The 20,262-nt window shown below is 39.9% G+C and overlaps 1 protein-coding gene across 1 annotated transcript; it reads left to right on the top strand.

The window, feature by feature from the left end:
* Nucleotides 1–1,417: 1,417 nt before the first annotated feature.
* Nucleotides 1,418–2,365, top strand: LOC133367268 (olfactory receptor 14A16-like). Its single transcript, XM_061591309.1, has one exon. The coding sequence runs from the start codon at nucleotides 1,418–1,420 to the stop codon at nucleotides 2,363–2,365; it is 948 nt and encodes a 315-aa protein (XP_061447293.1).
* Nucleotides 2,366–20,262: the final 17,897 nt, after the last annotated feature.

Genomic DNA, 20,262 nt, shown 5'->3' on the forward strand with positions numbered 1-20,262 from the left:
GCAAATATGCACTTTATGTTGTAGTTATCAGATTGTTCATGTCCATCGCACATCATCATTTTCTTGTCAACCAAATCACAAACTAGTAGCACCGCACATGATGAATCTTTCTGCTCTCATTGGGGGGGGGGAGGAGACAAAACATCCCACCCTTCCTCTGACATCTGCTGACCACATGCATCAAATAAGATTTTAAAAAACACTTAGAGCCACCTCCTGAATTTCTTTGAGGATGGACCAAGGTGGAGACAAAAGACTGGCCCAACCTGGGCCAACAGATCAGGGCCACATGGCAGATGGGGGAGCTGTGCACATCACTGGTAAAAAAAAGTCCCTAGGAGTCCCCATTTTAGCTGGTGCATCTAACACAAAATCAAATTACACGTGCATGCCATAGAAAAAAACCAGGCCCCTTTAGCACATGCTAGCATAAAACATGGAAGTCAGTTTTGGGGAAGTCAACTAGGATATGTGTCAAACCATTGAAATTTTCTCGGGGATTCTGTGGGATTGCTTCTCTGGGACCCATCCATGGGGATAGTTCCCATACTGAGAAGGTATGTCTGACCTTGAAAGATATTTGCTCTGGCATCCTTTTCTGTAATAGATATATCTTTTAATAAAGCTTATTGATCATCAGCACTACTGACTAATTGCATTAAAGGCGCCACTACTTTCTATGAAATCTGATTTCTATAGAATGACTTGTGACAGGAGTTTAATCAGTAATTTGGCCCAGTCAGGTACTCCATTAGGTAGTAGAGACAAAACATATCTTTAAGTTGCCAGTTCTGCTTGAAACTACAGCTATGTAGCTGCAGTTTCTATTTGAAATTTATTTCCAAGTGACATCGATGGGAGCTCCCTTTCCAAGTAAAGGAAATAAAGAAAATGGTCAGTTGACCACCTCATATGTCTATTAGCATGTTAACTATGAAATCCTATTTCCCCCTGCCGAAATCATGTAGACAAAGTGTGGTCAATGTCATTTTCTCCAGATGATCTTCAGTTACAGTCTCTGCCAACTGTGATCATCCTGGCTGCAGCTGATGGGAGTTTCAGTCTAAAAGCATCCGGAGTTTGCTATCCATGAAGCAGAGTATGCAGGAATAGAAAACATGTTAACATAATCAATCTTACTTTGTATTACAAAAACATTAATATTTGTTATATTGACATCAGCACTCTTGATAATTTGATAACAATACATATACCATTTTCAACTTACAAATTTGATTATTACAGCATCTTTGCTAATCACAATTGTTTGCCATCTATTGGTTTAGTCAAGGAATATCTGGTGGATTTCATAGTTATAATTAATGAATCCTGTTTAAATTAACTAATAAAAATATGAGTAGTTTAACACGTCCTGGCTTCTTTCTTCTACAGACTGCATGCAAGTACTGAAGACAAAATGAGCAATTCTTCTTCTGTGTCTACATTTCTGCTATGGGAATTCTCAGAAGTACGAGAACTACAGATCTTATATGTCTTTTTGTTTCTAGCACTGTACTTGACAGCCATGACTGGGAATCTTCTCATCATTGCTGCAGTAGCCCTTGACCATCACCTTCATAAACCAATGTACTTTTTCCTAACAAACCTGGCCCTGATGGACTTAGGTATTGTTTCTGTCATCATACCCAAATCTATGACCAATTCCATTATGAACAATTGGTCAATTTCTTATTCTGGATGTGCAGCTCAAGTTTTCTTTTATTTCTTTTTTGGAGCATCAGATCTTTCCCTTCTAACCGTAATGGCACATGACCGCTATGTTGCCATCTGCAACCCATTACAATATGAGACAATTCTGCATAAAGGAGCCTGCCTTCAGATGGCAGCCATTGTGTGGTTTACTAGTCTTCTTTATGCCATGTTACACACTTGTGGCACTTTTGCAAACACATTCTGTTCTAATGTTGTCAGCCAGTTCTTCTGTGAAATCCCAAAGTTATTGAAGCTCTCCTGCTCTGACTTTTACTTAGTTGAAATTGGGCTTATTGTTCTAGGAATTTTTATGGGACTAGGATGCTTCATTTTCATCATAATAACATACATGCAGATATTTTCTGCAGTGCTCAGAATTCCTTCTGTTCATGGCAAGAAAAAAGCCCTCTCCACTTGCCTTCCTCACCTCACTGTTGTCTTGCTGCTCATATTTAGTGGACTATTTGCCTATGCAAGGGCTTTCAATGATGTACCTTCTGATCTAGATATATCTTTTGCTGTGATATATACCATAATTCCTCCCACACTGAACCCATTTATCTACTGCATGAGAAACAAAGAAATCAAGACTGCTTTGTGGAAATTCTTAAATTTTGCAGATTCCTCTAAAACAATACCTAGAGTTGTTTGAAAAAAGGATTTTGTCCTGTTCTGCATATGAATGTTTGGTCCTGCAATGTTTTACCTTGTAATAGTACTATTTCAATATTTGTAATTGTGTCATACAGATTGCCCACTGCCACCTCCACTTTTTTCTCCGTCTTTATTTATCTTCACCCTCTTTTTAAAATTGTTTCTTTCTTGTATAATGGATATAAAAAATGGAAATTCACATATATGACTTCTTACAGCTGCCTTTAAGGGATAGACTGTGTGGGTGTTGTTATGTGTCTTCAAGTCAATTACGACTTATGGTGACCCTATGAATTAGCAACCTCCAATAGCTTCTGTTACAAACCACCCTGTTCAGATTTTATAAGTTCAGGTCTGTGGTTTCATTTTTGGAATCAACCTGTCTCTTGTTTGGCCTTCCTCTTTTTCTACTCCCCTCTGTTTTCCCCAGCATTATTGTCTTTTCTAGTGAATCATGTCTTCTCATTATGTGTCCAAAGTATGATCACCTCAGTTTCATAATTTCAGCTTCTACTGATATTCTGGTTTAGTTTGATCTAACACACAGTTATTTCTCTTTTTCACACCCCATGGTACCCACAAAGCTCTCCTCCAACACCACATTTCAAATGAGTTGATTTTTCCCTTGTCCGCTTTTTTCACTGTCCAACTTTCACATCCATACATAGAGATTGGGAATACCATGGTCTGAATTATTTTGATTTTAGGTGTTCAAATCTTTGCATTCAAATCTTTGCATTTGAGGACCTTTTCTAGACCTATCATAGCTGCCCTCCTCAGACCTAGCCTTATTCTGATTTCTTGACTGTTGTCTCCATTTTGGTTAAAGATTGTGCCAAGGTATTGCATTGATAATAAGGAGCACTGTGACCCTGCTTGGGCTCCTTGATCTCTCAGCTGTTTTTGATGTTGTTGACCATGGTATCCTTCTGGAGCATCCCAGAGAGGAGAAGTTAGGGTCACTGTGTTTCAATGGTTCTGTTCATACCTCCAGAACCACTTCCAAAAAGTATTTATGAAAGGCTATTTTTCCACACTGTGGGAACTATCCTGTTTGGTTCCACGGGGTTCCATCTTGTTCCCCATGCTATTTAACATTTATCTGAAGCCACAGGGCGCTGTCATAAGGAGATATGGAGTGAGGTGCAATCAATATGCAGATGACACTCAGCTCTGCTTTTCAATTCAATCTGAATCAAAGGAGGCTGTTGAGGTGTTGAACTGGTGTTTGGAGATGGTGATGGTCTGAACTGGAGCAATAAATTGAGGATAAATCCTGAAAAGATAGAGGTGTCATGTGTCCAGAATTTTCATGATCAGGAGGTGGGGAGACATCCTATTATGAGTGGGGTTAGTGATGTGGCCTATGCTGCCATTAGAGCAAAGTCGAGGCAGACATTCACTCTATGCTGCTGTAATCTCTGGCAGTGGCCATTTTGAAGGACAGAGAATGTGTAAAAAGTTGCAGTTTACAATGTTTACCTGAAAGAGCTGATGTATTCACTTGTATGGTCTGAGGTGGTGGCTGTATCTGATTGGCTGTCTTGCTATTTCTAGGGCTATGTCGTATGAAGGGCAATAAGAGTCTGGACTTAATGGCTGGGCGTCAGTTAGGGTGTGATCTCTACTCCAGTGAAGTACTCCACTGAATAAACAACCTTAAAATAGGCTTTGTTTTCTTCATTGAGTCTCCCACAAAACAGAACCTGTCATAAATTCCCTGACATTGGTCTCCCCTGGAAGTGGTAGGTCCACAGCTTGGGGGTACTGCTGGATCCAACATTGTCACTGGAGACAGGTGGTTCAGTGGCTGGGAATGCCTTTTTTCAGCTCTAGGTGGTTTGACAGCTTCAGTCCTTTTTGCAAAGAAATTACTTTCAGATTGGATTATTTCAGTGTGCTCTACATGGGACTACCCTTGAAGATGACTCAGAAATTTCAACTGGTCCAAAATGCAGCAGCCAGTTTACTGGCTAGGGGTTCCTTTAAAATCCCCATTTAAATAGCTGCATTGGTCAACAGTTTGTTTCCAGGCCAAATTCAAGGTGCTCACCTTACTTTTCAAAGCCCTAAATGTCCAAAATATCTGGAAAGCCTCCTCCTTTCCTACAGACACTCTCGGCTGTTGAGTTCAGCAGATGAGGCCCTTTTGGTAGTTCCACCACCCTCAGAAGCTCAGTGTGGTGGTGGCCCATTAGAGGACATTCTCTGTTGCATCCTCTAAGTTGTGGAACAGTTGTGTTTCTGATAACTGTACTGTACAGTCTTTGGCAAATGCTGAAGATGCAGCTCTTTACACTGACGTTTGACACCTGAGATGTATAGGTTAAGGACACATCACATTATGATTTTAGGTGTTTTTAACTTTATTAATGCTGTATTTTAAAACAGTTGTTACCAGCCATGAGACCTTTGGTTAAAAGGTGAGCAATACTAATACTAATACTAAATACAACCACGTGAGTGGCTGTGTACTATAGTCAGCATGAATCTTTGATTGAACCACCACTCAACATATTCTCAGAGGCACATGTTACCAAATTCTTCCAGGCTAGAGAGGAAGTGAATTAGAAGCTGAAAAAGTAGAGGTGTCCCTGCACTTATAGTTATAGTGTGAGTTGTTTCCGATTCTTAGGGTGATGTCTTGTGATGTTTACTAGGCAGACCGTATATATGGGGTGGGATTGCCAGTTTCTTCCCCGGCCTTTCTTTACCCCCCAGCATGTGCCGGGTACTCATTTTACTGACCATGGATGGATGGAAGGCTGAGTGGACCTCAACCCCTTTTACTGGAGATTCAACTTCCTCCTTCCGTTGGAATCGAACTCCAGCCATGAGCAGAGCTTCGGCTGCATTACCGCCGCTTACCACTCTGTGCAACGGAGTGTCTTAGAAGCTGAAAGACCAACCCAAATTGTGTTTGAATTTTTTACAAATTTGTAGGACAGTATAATATCTCAATTTTCTTGCTTCCCTGGTTCATTTACTATGCCCAATCTTCCTGCCTTTTCAAGATTGATATAAATATATGTTGGCTATAGGCATGTTCTTAAACAGCATGGTTTTTTGGCTATTAGTGAATAATACTAATATACCATATTATACAACCACAAGATTTTTCACATTCCACAATGTTAAATTAAAAATGCCTCATGCCATTCTGCTGTTTACTATAAGCTAATTTCAAAGCAAAATCATACAAACCTTAGAGCCCTGAAGTCAGAAATGCTTGCTTAACAACCCACTAAGTTTTCATGGCAAAACACTCAGAAAGAATCCAGAGTTCAAAGTATAAAAAGAGTGTAAGAAATCCAGACCCCTGTTGGACTTTGGTCTCACAATTAGGTGAAATTAATTAAAAAAAACAGTTTTCACAGAGTACATTTAATCCTATTGCTGACCTTGCCCCATACTCTGACATTCATCTTCTGTGGGTTAAAAGTTCAGAAAATGCATGGCTGATTTTTAATTAATTTAAGAATGTTAACATTAGAGTCTATAATAGTGCAGGTATGGTCTGTAAGAACCGATTGTCAGTGTTCTAAAAGCCAGATTAACAGATGTTTGGCTTTGCTGATCAGAGGGCCACATCCATACCAGACATTTATTCCACTTTAAACAGCCATAGCATCTCCCCAAGTATCCTGAGAAGTGTAGTTTGTGATGGGTCCTTAGAGTTGTTAGGAGACTCCTATTCCCCTGACAGGGCTCCAGTGGCCAAAGTGCTTTCACAGTCAGCCCCTCTTCCCAGAGAATTGTGGTGATTATACCTATGTGAGGGGAACAGAGTGTCTCCTAACAACTCTACACACCCTTCACATACTATACTTTCCAGGATTCTTTAGGGAAAGTGATGATTTTTAAAAGTGGAATAAATGTCTGGTGTGGATGTGGCCAGGGACAGCTTTCATTTAAATTTGGGTGCTAGAATATGAATCTAGCAATTAAGTTAGATATTGGAAAACACATACATGGCCTACCCAAGATGCAAGTTTTCAACCTGCTATGCTTAAACAAGTATACTTAAGGAAGGGTTGGCATGCTCAATTAAAAATTTAGAGCACACCTCGAAATTTGCTAGAATGTATTTCACCTCCCACTGTTTTGCTTGTGCAAACTGAGACACTTTTCATGTCCACTGGAGGCTATTCTGCAGAATAGTCAGTGCCCATTATTCCAGAATTGTGTTTGGAGGGTTTTTTTTACTGTAAATAAGGCAAAGTGTTGCTGTATTTTACATATTTACAGAAACAGAAGGAAAGAAAATAATTTACCATAAGAAACTTCGCTAAAATTGCAAAGTATATTAAGCATATTTAAAGTGAATTTCTGAACTATATCAACTCCCACCCAAATTTAAACCAAAGCTGTCCCTGGCCACACCCACACAGGACCTTTATTTCACTTGAGACAGTCATGGCTTCTCCCAAAGTATCCTGGGAAGTGTAGTTAGTGAAGGGTGCTGAGAGTTGCTAGGAGATGCCCTGTTCCCCTCACAGAGCTTCAATCAGAGCAGCTGACTATTAAAGCACTCTCTCTGTCAGGGGAATATGAGTCTCCTCTCAGCACCCTTCACAAACTACACTTCCCAGGATTATTTTGAAGAAGCCATGACTGCCTCAAGTGAAATAAAAGTCTGGTGTAGGTATGGCCCCCTGATTAGCCAAGCCCAGCAGCTGTGAGTCTGACTTTTGGAACACTGACCATTTGTTAACATTTAAACAGCAGAAGATGAAGGTCAGAATATGAGGCAAGGTCAGTAATAGGATTACAGGCACTCTGTGAACATGGCTGATGTTTAATGAATTTCAACAGATTATGAGAGCTCTGACAGAAAAAAAGTCCAAAAGGGATCTGGGTTTTTTTCTCTCTTTTTAGACTTTGAACTCTCAATTCTCTATGACTGTTTTGTGTATCACTATGAAAATTTAGAGGGTTGTTAAGGAAGAATTTCAGAGTTCAGGACTGTAAGTTTTTTATAGTTTTGTTTTGAAATGAGCTTATGCGAAATATCAGAATGGCACGGGGGGTGTTTTCAATTTAACATTGCGGAATGTGAAAAAGCCATGCTGACTAATAGTATACAGCCATTCTCATATAATAATATACTATATAATATACCATGTCAACAATAGGGATGTAATTTTCTATTTTGTAATGTTTGGTTCACCACTTCGTTTGATCTTCTGCTGATACTGCTCTATAAGGATAGAAAAAAAGCAACTCCAAAGTGAATTTAATTTACGTAGAAGATATAATCAGTTGCAAATGGAAATTCTGTCCCAACCAATCACAGAGAGGGTGCGCGCACACGCGAGCACACAGACACACATTGTGGCACCTCAGCACTTAACAACTGTACTTTGATATAACTAAAGAAATCTGAGATAAGGCTAGAAATAGATTTCACCAACAAGTGTGATTGTTTTTCAAGCACCAAAATACATATTGCATGCATTAATTATTTGGTTATGTTACTACAAAAGTAGAAGCAGCAGCACAGCTTATTTCAGAATGTTCAACACTGTTTTCTGATCTGGTGTACTGGAGTGTTGGGTGCAAAACCTCGAAAGTCAAAACAGACTCGTACATGTTGTCCTTCCCATCCATCTTGTCACTATATGCTGATGCAACATATGGTGACTATTACCATAGACCTTTTTTTTTTCAAGTGTTAGCAAAAATCAGCTACAAGTACTGTAGTACTGTAGGAAGTGCCACAAGAAGATGAAAAGTGCTTGGTTGAAAGGATATATCAATCTATACATCACCAACACATCCTACCCTATTGCTGATGAAGGGTAAATTAAATCTTAAAGTTATTTAAAATATTTTAAGGGGGTTGGGTCATTTCCTATGCTTTTTAAGTAATCTAGATGTTGTTAGGTAAAAGTCATTCCCTAGACCCCAAGAGATGTCAAGAAACCTTCATGATTGTCAGAACCAGTGTTACAGTGAATCATGGGACTTGGAGAGGATGGGAAGGACAACAACTCTAAGCCTAGTTTTTCTTCCTGAGAACCAAAAGCTTAAGGCGCCTCTCAGACTGTAACATCTCTGTAAAAATGAGATAAAATGTATCCACTCTAGATGTTGTTATTTCTCTCTGTCTCAGAAGTACTATACACATTCTGTAACAAAATGGTTAAGTCAGCACAAGCAAGAAGCTCCCAAAATATCTTACTACAATTGTATCCATAAGATTTACGTCATGACTGCTGAGTTGATACTTTTTACAGGCACACTGGACTAATGTTTATCTCTTTTGGTGTCAATCTGCTCCTCTTCCTCGCCTTTTCTGAGCCCTTATCTCTGACAAGTTTTCTTTAGACTGACAAGTGTATGAATTCTGTATCAAAACTCTCGCTTTCTTAGAATCAAAAGAAATGCAACAATGAACAAATGCGCTTACTTATCTCTGTAATACTGTATTCCCATCTTATGATTTTAATAATATTGTATCTTGTTTGCTTTATGAAACCCTATATAAAGGATGCTTTAATTAATAAATGCTGCTCTTTGCCCTGACAAGACTTCTGTCTGATCAGAGCAGAAATCCCTCTTGATCAAGCTGTAAATTTTGTGTGTCTCTTTCTGTTTGGTATCTGGCTGAACCACTAAACAGGTAAATCAAATTGCTAAAGCTTGCACTCTTATTCAGGACTGAGGCGTGTGCTAGCTCACCCTTCCTGGGAGGGGAGGGGGTTTAAATTTGAACCCAAAACAATGTATTTGTCAATATTTTGCTTTCCTGTCACCTGTCTATTTTCAAGTGGTCTCATATGTACTTGAAATGTCAAATACTGAGGGTTAGGAACATAAATCCATCCTGGATCAGTGTCACCCACTGAACAGATACATACTTTGGCATGAATAGTAATACTTCTGGCTTATGAAGTTTATCAGCTGATTTTGTGTCATGATAAAGCATACAGTTAACTATTTAAATGTAGCAGTCTAAATCCAAAATACTTTTTCTTGTGCCTTTGCTGTTGCATAAGGAAAATGGGGTAAGTGCACCACAAATGAACAAGCAAACAAAAGAAGGAGTGAGGAAGACTGATACTCCCTGATGCAAAAACTTTTTACTATACACATTTTGTACAAGGACTCATACTTTTCAAGTATAAGAATTCTGGAAATTTTGAGAATGACTAGTACTTCAAAAGAAAAAAAATATTCTTTTCTCTCACCACATCTATGTTCTTACATTTTTCAAGATCGTGAAGGACTCTTTTTTCTCTGAAATCCATAGAGCACATAAAGAGTTCTTCCCTTGGATTTTGACCTTATTCATAAATCCATGTATTCTCTACAGTGCATCTTTGAGCGACTCAGAGAAGAAAAATGGGGAGGACCCTTAACTGTGGGGGAGAGCATATGCTTTGGTTGTCATAATTCCCAGTATGAATCCCTAGCATCTCTAAGTAAACACAAATTATTAGGTAAAAGATCCAGAGATGGTAGAAACCAGAAATGGTAGAAACCAATGCTAGTCAGAGTAGAATAGGTGATAGGGGAATAGATGAGATGCATCCTGAAGTATCTGTGTGCCCTCGCCCTGTTATATAATTGTGAAGGCTCAGTCTGTAGCAGAAGAATATTAAGGGCAGGAATCAATCCATCTCTTGTTTGCCTTCCTCTCTTTCTACTCCCTTCTGTTTTTCCCAGCATTACTGTCCTAATGAAGCCGCCTCTGCTCTGCTCTGCTTCCTTCCCGGCCGCAGCTATCAGCCGAATTGGGCCTTGCCAGGCCCAGACTCAATCTACGGTCGGCACCTAAAATGGAACCGACCATGCGGCCAAAGGAAATGGCCGGCAAAGGAAGTCCCACGCAGCTCATCTTGGCTCTGCCTCCGTCCTCCGTTGCGAGCCAAGAGGAAGTCGGAGGGGGCGGCCTGGGCTTAAATAGGCCCAGTGGCTCCACCCCCTCTGTGCAGCACATTGTGCATCATCTCAGCACGATGTGCAACATTGCCCTCACCTCCAATGGCTTCTGCGGCTTCACCCTGGGCTGCAATTGCGCTGCATCCTCCCATGGCTTCGGAACATTTCCTTAAGCTATTTGGACAGGAGGTAAATTCTGTAGCCCCTAAAGATCTACCAACTGATATCCCCGAATGGGATCCAGTTGGCCCCAATGAAATCATTGAACTTATAGCCAAATTGAAATCTAATAAGGCCCCAGGCTCTGACAGTATCCCAGCCGAAGTGTTCAAATTGAATGTTCAATGGTGGGCCCCTTTATTGGCGACATTATTCTCACACATTGACCATTCAATGCTAATACCTAGAGATTGGGGAACAGCTATAATTATCCCAATTCATAAAAAGGGCCCGCTTAATGATCCTGCCAACTTTAGACCCATGAGTTTACTGAATATTGTCAGTAAACTTTACTCTGCACACCTTTATCAGAAATTGAGTGCTTGGGTCGAATTAAATGATATCTTAGCCCCTGAACAAGCAAGCTTCCGTGAAGATCATTCAACCCTGGACCACGCATTAGTCCTCCAACATTTTGTGAATAAATACAAGGGTAGAAATGGAAATTCTTTGTATACTGCATTCATTGATTTAAAAACAGCTTTCGATACCATCTCGAGGGAAAGACTCTGGCATAAACTTGCTAGCCTTAATATTGACATCTGTTTATTGACGCTAATTCGGGGCCTTTACGACAATACTTACTTGCGTGTTCGTTGCAACCATATGGGTCAGTTGAGTAATCCCATTCCTACCTATAAGGGGGTAAAACAGGGTTGCATCTTGGCCCCTTTATTGTTTAATATCTACATTAATTCTGTTGTCCATCAGATGTATCTGATTGTTTCACACTCCCCTAAATTGGCAGAAATCTCAAGACCTATTCTGTTATATGCCGATGACATTCTGCTTATGTCTAGAACTTCGGTAGGATTGAGACGCTTGTTGGCTGGGGTGGCTACTTTCTGTTCTGCTGAATCTTTAACGATCAACCATGGGAAAACTAAGATAATGATATTTACTAACAAAAGAGTTAACCATGCTTGGAGAATCAATGGCTATTCCATTGACCAGGTTAAAGCTTTCAAATATTTAGGAATGACTTTTCAGTCCAGCGGCTCATGGTCTCTACACATGAAGTCCGCCATTCTAAATGCAAAAAGAACCACGAAAGCATTACTATCTTTTCACTATACTAAAGGGGGACAGCTCCCTATACCAGCTATCAATATCTTTAGAGTTAAAATAATTCCTCAATTACTGTATGGTTCTCAAGTCACAACCTCTACGAACTTTGAACAATTGGAAGCTGTTCAAAATTCTTTTCTCAGATCAATATTTGCAATTCCTACCAGTGTCCCTAGCTTCATTCTGCGAATGGAAGCGGGACTATTGTCACTAGAAGCCCGAATCTGGTGTTTGAGAATTAGTACTTGGCTTAAACTGCTATTCAACCCCATAGGACTTACATCCTATATCCTGCAGGACCATTGCCCCTCATCATGGCAATCGATGATTTTAAAAAAGATAACAGCCTTGGGATACTCTGTTCCTGCTATTTTAGCCACGGGCTTTGTAAAAGCCAAAGAACAAATTATCCAGAGAGTCAAAGATGTGGATCTCCAACAGCATTTTGCTTTGATTAGAAAACAGATATTTAACACCAATCCCCAACAACCAATGTCGTATCTTTCTAATTTATCCATACCTAAATATTGGAAGGCATTTGTGTGGGCAAGGTTAAATTGCCTACCAAATGCGGTATTGATAGGCAGACATAATAAAACACCCTATAGTGAACGAACATGCCCTTGCAATGCTGGAGAGGTTGAATCACTAATCCATATCTTCTTGTACTGTCCTTTATATCATGACTCTAGACACCGTCTGATTAAGCCTCTAATTACTTCCTTCCCAGGAAGAAGTGAGGACTTTTATGTCAAATATCTCCTTGCTGACCATTCTGTTCATATTATGCAATCTGTAGCAAAATTCAGTACTACAAGTATTTCCATTAGGAGAAATTTAACCATGTCCATTTAAGTGGAAAGAAATCTGAATGTCCTCTCTCTGTACCTAACGTTATTAAAATTAAATACCTCTGACCCTCATCTAAATGGCTAACCCATCAGGTAACTAAATTTATGATGCATTATTTTTATATTAAGTCTTTCTCTTCCATTTTATTGACACAAATGTTTTAACTTTTCTATGTATGTATGTTTTATAACTGTTTTATTGGTCTATGACCGTAATAAATATATCCATCCATCCATCCATCCTCCCATGGCTTCCAGGTAAGCGGAGCTACATTTCTGCATGGAGGAGTGGGCCAAATGTCTACCACAGTGCTGTGAGAGAAGTATCAGGAACTACAGGAAGTGTTTGGTTGCAGTCATTGCTGCTAAAGGTGGTGTAACCAGCTTTTGAGTCTAAGGGGGCAATTACTTTTTCACATGGGGGCATTGGATGTTGCTTAATTTTTTTAATAAATAAATGAAATAAATATCAACATTTTGTGTTTGTTCACTCAGGTTCCCTTTTCTCTAATTTTAGGCTTTGGTTCAAGATCTTTCAACATTCAGGGAGAAAATACTTTTTCATGGCACTTTATAAGTGCACGTTATGATGTATGGTCACTTCTTGGGTGCATTTTAAAAGCCTTTTCACCTGTATGATGGTGAATTCACTAGCAGCTCCTAGCAGCTCTAAAATGATTAAAAGAAAGAGGGCAGGCCTCAGACCGCTTCATAAGCACTGTTGTCAAACCCATACATGGATTGGTTCATAGATATGTGGACTGACCCTCATTCCTAGGTTCTGATTTAAACAGGGTTTCACAAAGGGCAACATGAGCAAGTTCCATCCAAACTGCAGAGTGATCTGGAATCCATTGCAAGATGTAATCTGCCCTTATTTGTTATTTGTTTACTTTCATGACAAAAACAGAGAAGCAATAATTGGAGCTTGTGTGAGAATTCTGGTTCTCATCAGCTGTATTAGACTCAAGGGAGAAATTTGCCAAAATGCAAAAGCAGATTCGTAATTAACCTCTTCTCCACACACGTTGCTATTTAAAAATCAGTTTAGAAATACTGTTGCTGCACAATATTCTGTCAAGTGCCAAAAGAAGACTCTCAGATACCTCAATGAATGTAGGATGAAGCATGACCTGAAGCAGCTAAATGAAAAACTTCACTTACCCACATTGAAACTCAACTGATTTAAAGGGGCTAGGTAAGTTTTCATTTCTTTTTTTTTACAAAAAAATAGTGAGTTTAATTCTGCCCAAGGTGTGAAGTCTATGTCTCTTTCTTTTCATCATCCCCTGTCTTTCCAACTACATGTCTGTATGACAGATACTCCTACTATATTTTCTCTTAGAAATTTCTCAGATACTAAAGTCAATGAACTGAAAGTGGAATAAAACAAGTATTTTACATTAGTTGCAGTGCACGAGTGATAATACTTTTTTCACTCTGCCAAGCTCTGGCAGGTTGGGAGAAGGTGGCTAGGCAAGACAACTGGGCAACCACATGAATTCCACCATCAAGAGGATGGGAATGTCTTGGGAGAAATGGCCAGGTGGCTGATTCCTGCATTCCTCAGCATCTGTTTCCTGAAACTGGCCTCACTCTGCCTAATGATAGGGGTGGCCCTATGCTGAATTAAGGGAGTCCTGCATTGGCATGAACTGTAACATTCTGGCAAATATTGCATAGAAATAAAATTCCAAAAAGATGAGGTATAAGAGAGAAGCAACATACAAGGTGGTGGGCCATGTTGCTTCTTAAGAACTGTTTATGTGAGTGCTGCACAGCAAAAATGTTCTGCCACACTTGTTAATAGGAAGCGGCTTGGCCCACTAGTTCATATGTTACTTTCCTTAAACAGGAGCAATATCTGGCATTTTGAGTATGCCAAGCAGGGCTATGATAGCTGGCATGCAAAAATCACATCATTCTGCAGACATCATGTAGTGATAAACAAACATGTAAATTCATGCTTAAGGTTTCAAGATGGCAAAGCAAGCCTTTGACCATGGAAGCTGAGAATATGCTAAATCACTTCATCCCCTAGGTGATACCATACGAAAATAAGTCCTCTTATTGTCATTTCAATTATTTTGAATCCATATTGTGTGGCCATGGCTCTATTATGTGATGATATCCTGTTTGTACTTGTGCTGTTTTTATTTTTATTCTGGCTGAAAACTCCTCCTTCCAGCTGCTCCTGAAAACCTAGACTAGGACAAGGTCTTCCGCTATGTTTGCCTGCTGCCAACCAGCCAGCAAAAGTGTATTGCTTGAAGGCACCACTTCTTTGGAGTTTGTGGTCATTTAGGAAGTGGGATTCTCAGTGAGTGAATCATAGGTGAAAATGGGCAGGGCTCATAGAGCTGGCAGTACATATCCTTCCCATGTAGAAGATCCCATTTTTTATTATTATTTCTGATGCCTCTGGTAAAAATAAAATAAAAAATTAAAAGGTAGCAGGTGATGCAAAAGGACTCTGGAAAGTTACTGCCAGGGAGACTAGCCAATGGGCTGGGCTGGATTTTCAAACCATCTGTTTAAGGAAGCCTCCTATGGGGCCATAAACTGCCTCCAAGTTGAATTTAATTTGATTTGATACAGAAACGCTTGGATGATTGGTGGTTGTGGCAATCATAGAGTTACTGAATATTAGCACTCTCAGGGAATGAACATACAAGTGGGGGAAAAAGAATGCTGGGAACTGTAGTTTGTTAAAGGAGCTTAGAGTTCTTTGGAGACCCTTCACAAATAATAGTTCCCAGGATTCTTTGTGTGGGGAGACGCCATGACACTTAGATGAAAAAGTGTGTTTTAAATGTATGGTGTGGATGTGGCCCATATTCGTTGCTATTCTGCTGCTTGCCAGCGACCCTTGGCAGAAAATACCCTATGTCTCTTTTTTGTCTCTTCCCTCCATCCTTCAGTTAATTTACAGGGTGAAACTGTACTTGGCTTGTCTTTTGAGTCCCCCCCCCCGAATTCTGATTTAACAGAATTGCTCAAGATCTGTAATAATAAAAACTGAGGTCAGTCAGCAGATTGTGTGTAAGAGATTTCTGTAAGTAATTCCTCTCTCTGATTTACATCCAACTTCAGTTTAAGGCACCACTGGATCCAATCCAAGGGAGGTGAATCAGTTGGTCCTGAATCTCTTCTTGCCACTTTTTCAAATATGTCCTCTTCAGTAGCAATTGAGGTTTTTTTTGGGGGGGGAGCAAGAGGAAGTAAGGGGGGTCCTGCTGCAAGAAGATTCCTGACTCTTCCTCCTGATTTCCCCCCCTCTCTACACCGTGCTGCAGGGCTTCCTCCTGCTGCAGGAGAGTTTGAAAGAAATAGCGAGAAGAGGTCCCTTTCCATTCTCGGCAACACAATCCCAAAGGGCTTTAAACTGAACTTGAAGGTCAGTTGAAGAAGACTGGGACTGGAGAGGAATTTCTTCCATTTACAGAAATATTGGCACACGCATAGACCAGAACCCCTCCATTGAGAGGAAGCAGCCCCAAGCATTTCTTGCTATTATTAGAGGTCTTTGGCAAATCTGTTCATTCAAGGAGCCAATGGAAATACGGATGTCATAATAGTGAGTATCCGTTGAAAAGTCACCACACAGGACACTGCTCCCTCCAAGGGCTAAGGAATTTCCACACCAGCAGGAACTGCAGATGTATGACAGATAATGTGCATATATGAGATTGTCTGCGGTGAGGGAAAATCTGAATCCAAGGAAGAAAAGGTAAAGGCTGGCATTGTGATGAAGATGACTTTTTGTGGATGCTGCAAAAACCTTTCCAGCATGAGCAGCACTAATCCACAATAAACTGCAGAGGCAACAATTGTTATGTGAATAAGGGTGTGAGTAATGGTTCAGTCCCCCCTGCACGGCTTTTCAGTTACTTCTGAGTAGTGCTGAACTTACATGGGTCATGAAAGACACATAAAATTGCCCAGTTGCATTTCATTCCCTCTTTCCCAAGGAGGACAATGGGGGATTACTCTATCTTATCCTCACAAATCCCCCATAAGAGAGGTTAGTCTAAAAGGGTTAGAATGTTCCAAGGGCACCCAGTGAGCTTTATGAAGAATGGGGATTCCCACCCCTTCCTTAGAGGTCCCCTTGGAACAATGTCTGCTTTAATCTTCATAGCCACTACCATTAATTGGGTAGAGTAGAGTAGAGTAGAGTAGAGTAGAGTAGTCGCTGAGTAGAGACAGGAAGACTACTAGACTAATGGCATGCCCCCTTTTAAGCCCCTTACACTGTTCCACACCCCTGTCACAATCATCCCCCCTGACGTGTGCATGTCCAGCTGTATGCTAGACAGTCTACATGTGTGCATTGTAGATTGTCCACTTGTTCGGTTAGCCTGAATACTTGGGAGCCTCAAGTGGGTGGTGACCCACATGCACATTCACATTATCTACACCCCCAACTCTTCCCCTGACATTAGTGCATTCAGTGGGACATCAGAAAAGGAAGCCTGCATACATACAGTTATGTGCACAAGTTGAAGACAGTTGCTTTATGTAGCATTGGAGTTGTAAAAGAACATAAAAGAGAATGGTGTTTATCTTAAACAAAATAAACTCATTTTATTAAGCAAGTACACGTGGATTAGGGTTGCCAGGTGTCCGGTTTTCGCCCAGAGACTCTGTTCTATTTTTTATCCTCTCCAGGTCTATGGGTGAGTCACCTTAATCTCTGGACTCAACTTTCTTTCTTTTTTTAAAAAAAGTAAGTTTCTAGGTGGTCTGGTTTAAAAGATATAAGCCAAAATGGCAGCGTCCCCCAGCTACTTCTGTTATTACCAACTAATCCCTGCCCTTTCAGGTTTTTAGACAATCAGTGAAATTTGTTTAGCCACCTCCCCCAGCTAATAGCTAAACTCCATTTCAAGTTATGAAAACAGTTTCCTTTTCCTGCTTGTCTCACATCAGGAATTCCGTAAATATATAGCTTTCTGCAGCATAAAGAGCACTTTCTCTGTAAAGGATTCGGACTTTCTTCTGAGAAAACATGCATAGGATCGCACTACAACAGAAGTTCACAGTAGGATATTGGTAGGTATAAAAGTGTACATGAAGATTTTTTTAGTTACTTGCAAAAATGGCATATTATACATATTATCTTTCAAATAATGTTTGAACAGAAGTTTTAAAAGTATATATGCTGCAGTGTTATAAATTTCTAATTAAGGAGTCAAACAAGTTTACATTTTACTGGACTGTTGAAGATGGCAGTTTATTTGTCTTATTCATAATCTGTTTTGAAAACCTTCCCAATATGAATCTTTTCTGGGAGTAAAGCTGCAATGCTAATTCCACATACCTGGGAGCTAACCCCAGTGAATTCAGTAGGACTTACTTTTGAGTATACATGGTTAGGATTGTGCCAGAAATCAATGGGACTTTAGAGTGAACATAGAAAGGGATTGTGTTGTAAATCTTTCTATCCCGATCTGATCCTGTGGTGTTTTTTTAAGCAGTTATGCAAGTCTTACTTAGGTGTCATTGCTTTTATTTGGCAGGAAACTAATACTTATTTTTTTAAAAAAATATGCAATGGCCATTCAGTTTTGACAATCAACTATTATATAGGGTATATGCATTTTTACATCTCCAGTGTGTGTATATGGAATATTTCCAACAACCCTGTGAGGTAGGGCTGGAAACCAAGGAAGCTCACAACAAGAAATAAAGCCATTTAAATAGAATGACCATAATCAAGTATAAAACAGCTTCAAAACAGCTTAAAATGGCATGATTCTGAATTTTGGATTGGGTGAGTGAAGTTCCTTATCACTGAATTTGCAGACCTGTGCATGCTTCCCTGTCTGAGTAAACCACTTTAAATACATTGGGACTTGCTTCTGAATAAACATAAATAGGATTGCACTATAAATATATTTACAGGTTGTGTAAATAACAAACATCTTGGACATTCATGCTTATATAAATATTTCTTCATATTATGTCTTGATATGTATCTGATTTCACACTATCATTGTAAATTATTATTTACAAATTATTATTTCCTGTACATTTTAAGTGGGCCCTTCTTCCTTGGGCTGGTCATGTTCCCCCTCTGTTATTTTCACCCTGAAGGGCAGATGAGGCTGAGAGATGGTGCATAGCCTATGTCCACCCAGTAAACTTTGTAGCTGACTTCCATTTTAAAATTTAATTAAAATGGTTTATATGCAGGCAAAGTTTATGAAGTACTGCAGAGCCACATAATACCCTTAAAGCACATCCAACTATCATTTAAAGTGCACGACTTCCCTCAAAGAATCCTGGGAAGTGTAGTTCCTCCCTCACAGTCATAGTTCCCTCCCCAAACTACAGTTCCTATGATTCTGTGGTGGGATTCATGTGCTTCAAATGTATGTTGAATGTACTTTAAATGCATGGTATGGAACTGCCCTAGTATGTTATGCATTTCTTAGTGAATTGAAAATAACAATTTTAAAAGTTAATTTTTAAACATGGCTATAGTTCAGTGGTAGGGCACAAGCTTTGCATGCAAAGGTCCAAAATTCAATCTCTGGAAGGGAGTATTGCCTGGAGTCCTGGAGAGCTAGTCCATGTCATCAGTACTGAGCTAGATGGTACCAAATAGGGTTGCCAGGTTCAGGGCCTGAGACTGATCCTGCATCTTTAGGAGAAGAGAAAGTCAGCCAAGTGCAAGTGTTCTTGCAACATTGTAATGGGAAAAACCACAAGGTGGAATTCTCCCTTCCCCCTGCACAACTTTTAAAGACACAGAAGACCTCTTTGTGGCCAGGCCCAGCCTCCAAGAAGTCTTCTGTATCTTTAAAAGGTGTGCAGGGGGAAGGGAGAATTCCACCTTGTGGTTTTCCCCATTATTGCAAGAACACCTGCACTTGACTGACCTTCTCTTCTCCCAAAAATACAGGATCAGTCTCAGGCCCTGAACCTGACAACCCTAGTACCAAATGGTCTGAGTCAGCATAAGGCAGATTCCTTTGTTCCTAAAAATGGAAAGAGACCCAAGGGCCACAGTGACTCCAAAATGTATTTATGTATTTTATTTACAAGATTTATATACTGTTTTATTGTAAAAAAAACCAAACTCAAAGTGGTTTATAGAAGGAATTAAAACAATAAAATTATTAGCAAAAACAGTTAAAGACACGTATTAAAAACATTCAAAATAATAAAACCAACAATGTATTAAAAACAGATAAAATATATACTAGCTTCTACATGCCTGGGTAGGCTTGCCTAAACAAAAATATTTTAGCAGGTGCCAAAAAGATTAAAATGGAGGCACCTACTAATGTCAATAAGCAGGGAGTTCCAAAGTGTAGGTGCTGCCACACTAAAGGATCTATTCCTTATAAGAGCAGAACAAGTACTATGCGGAACCCATAACATGGAAAACACACTTTGAACTTGCCCTGGTAGCAAATCGGCAACGAGTGCAGATTTCAGAGCAGAGGTATTATGTGCTGATAGGGTCTCACTCATGTCAGCAATTGTGCTCCAGCATTCTGCACTAACTGCAGCTACCAGGTCAGGTTGTGCTGCTTGGGGATTTATGTGACCTTGGCTGACTGGCTGCCAGGATATTTTCAGTTTTGGTTAGGAACCCTGATTGGTTGTAGGATGCTGAGTTTTCTGTCTTACTCATAGGGATCTTGTTGTGCTTGGTATGGTATTGCATTTAGGAAATTACCACTGTCTTTCCTTTTTCTTTTTCCATTTGCATTTCATTTACCTCTGACCTTACTCCCTTGCATCCGTGGGAGCAACAACAATGGTTCCATGTGGTCAGCTCAACCCCTTTAAAGCCACTGATGATGCACCTTGTTATTTGCATGATGGTTTGTTTCTTGCCCAACAGTGGTAAAAG

Source organism: Rhineura floridana, chromosome 11 (genome assembly GCF_030035675.1).
Source record: "Rhineura floridana isolate rRhiFlo1 chromosome 11, rRhiFlo1.hap2, whole genome shotgun sequence".
Lineage (NCBI taxonomy): Eukaryota > Metazoa > Chordata > Lepidosauria > Squamata > Rhineuridae > Rhineura > Rhineura floridana.

Coding starts and splice junctions, on each gene's coding strand:
- LOC133367268 (XM_061591309.1), top strand. CDS start 1,418: ATGAGCAATTCTTCTTCTGTGTCTACATTTCTGCTATGGGAATTCTCA.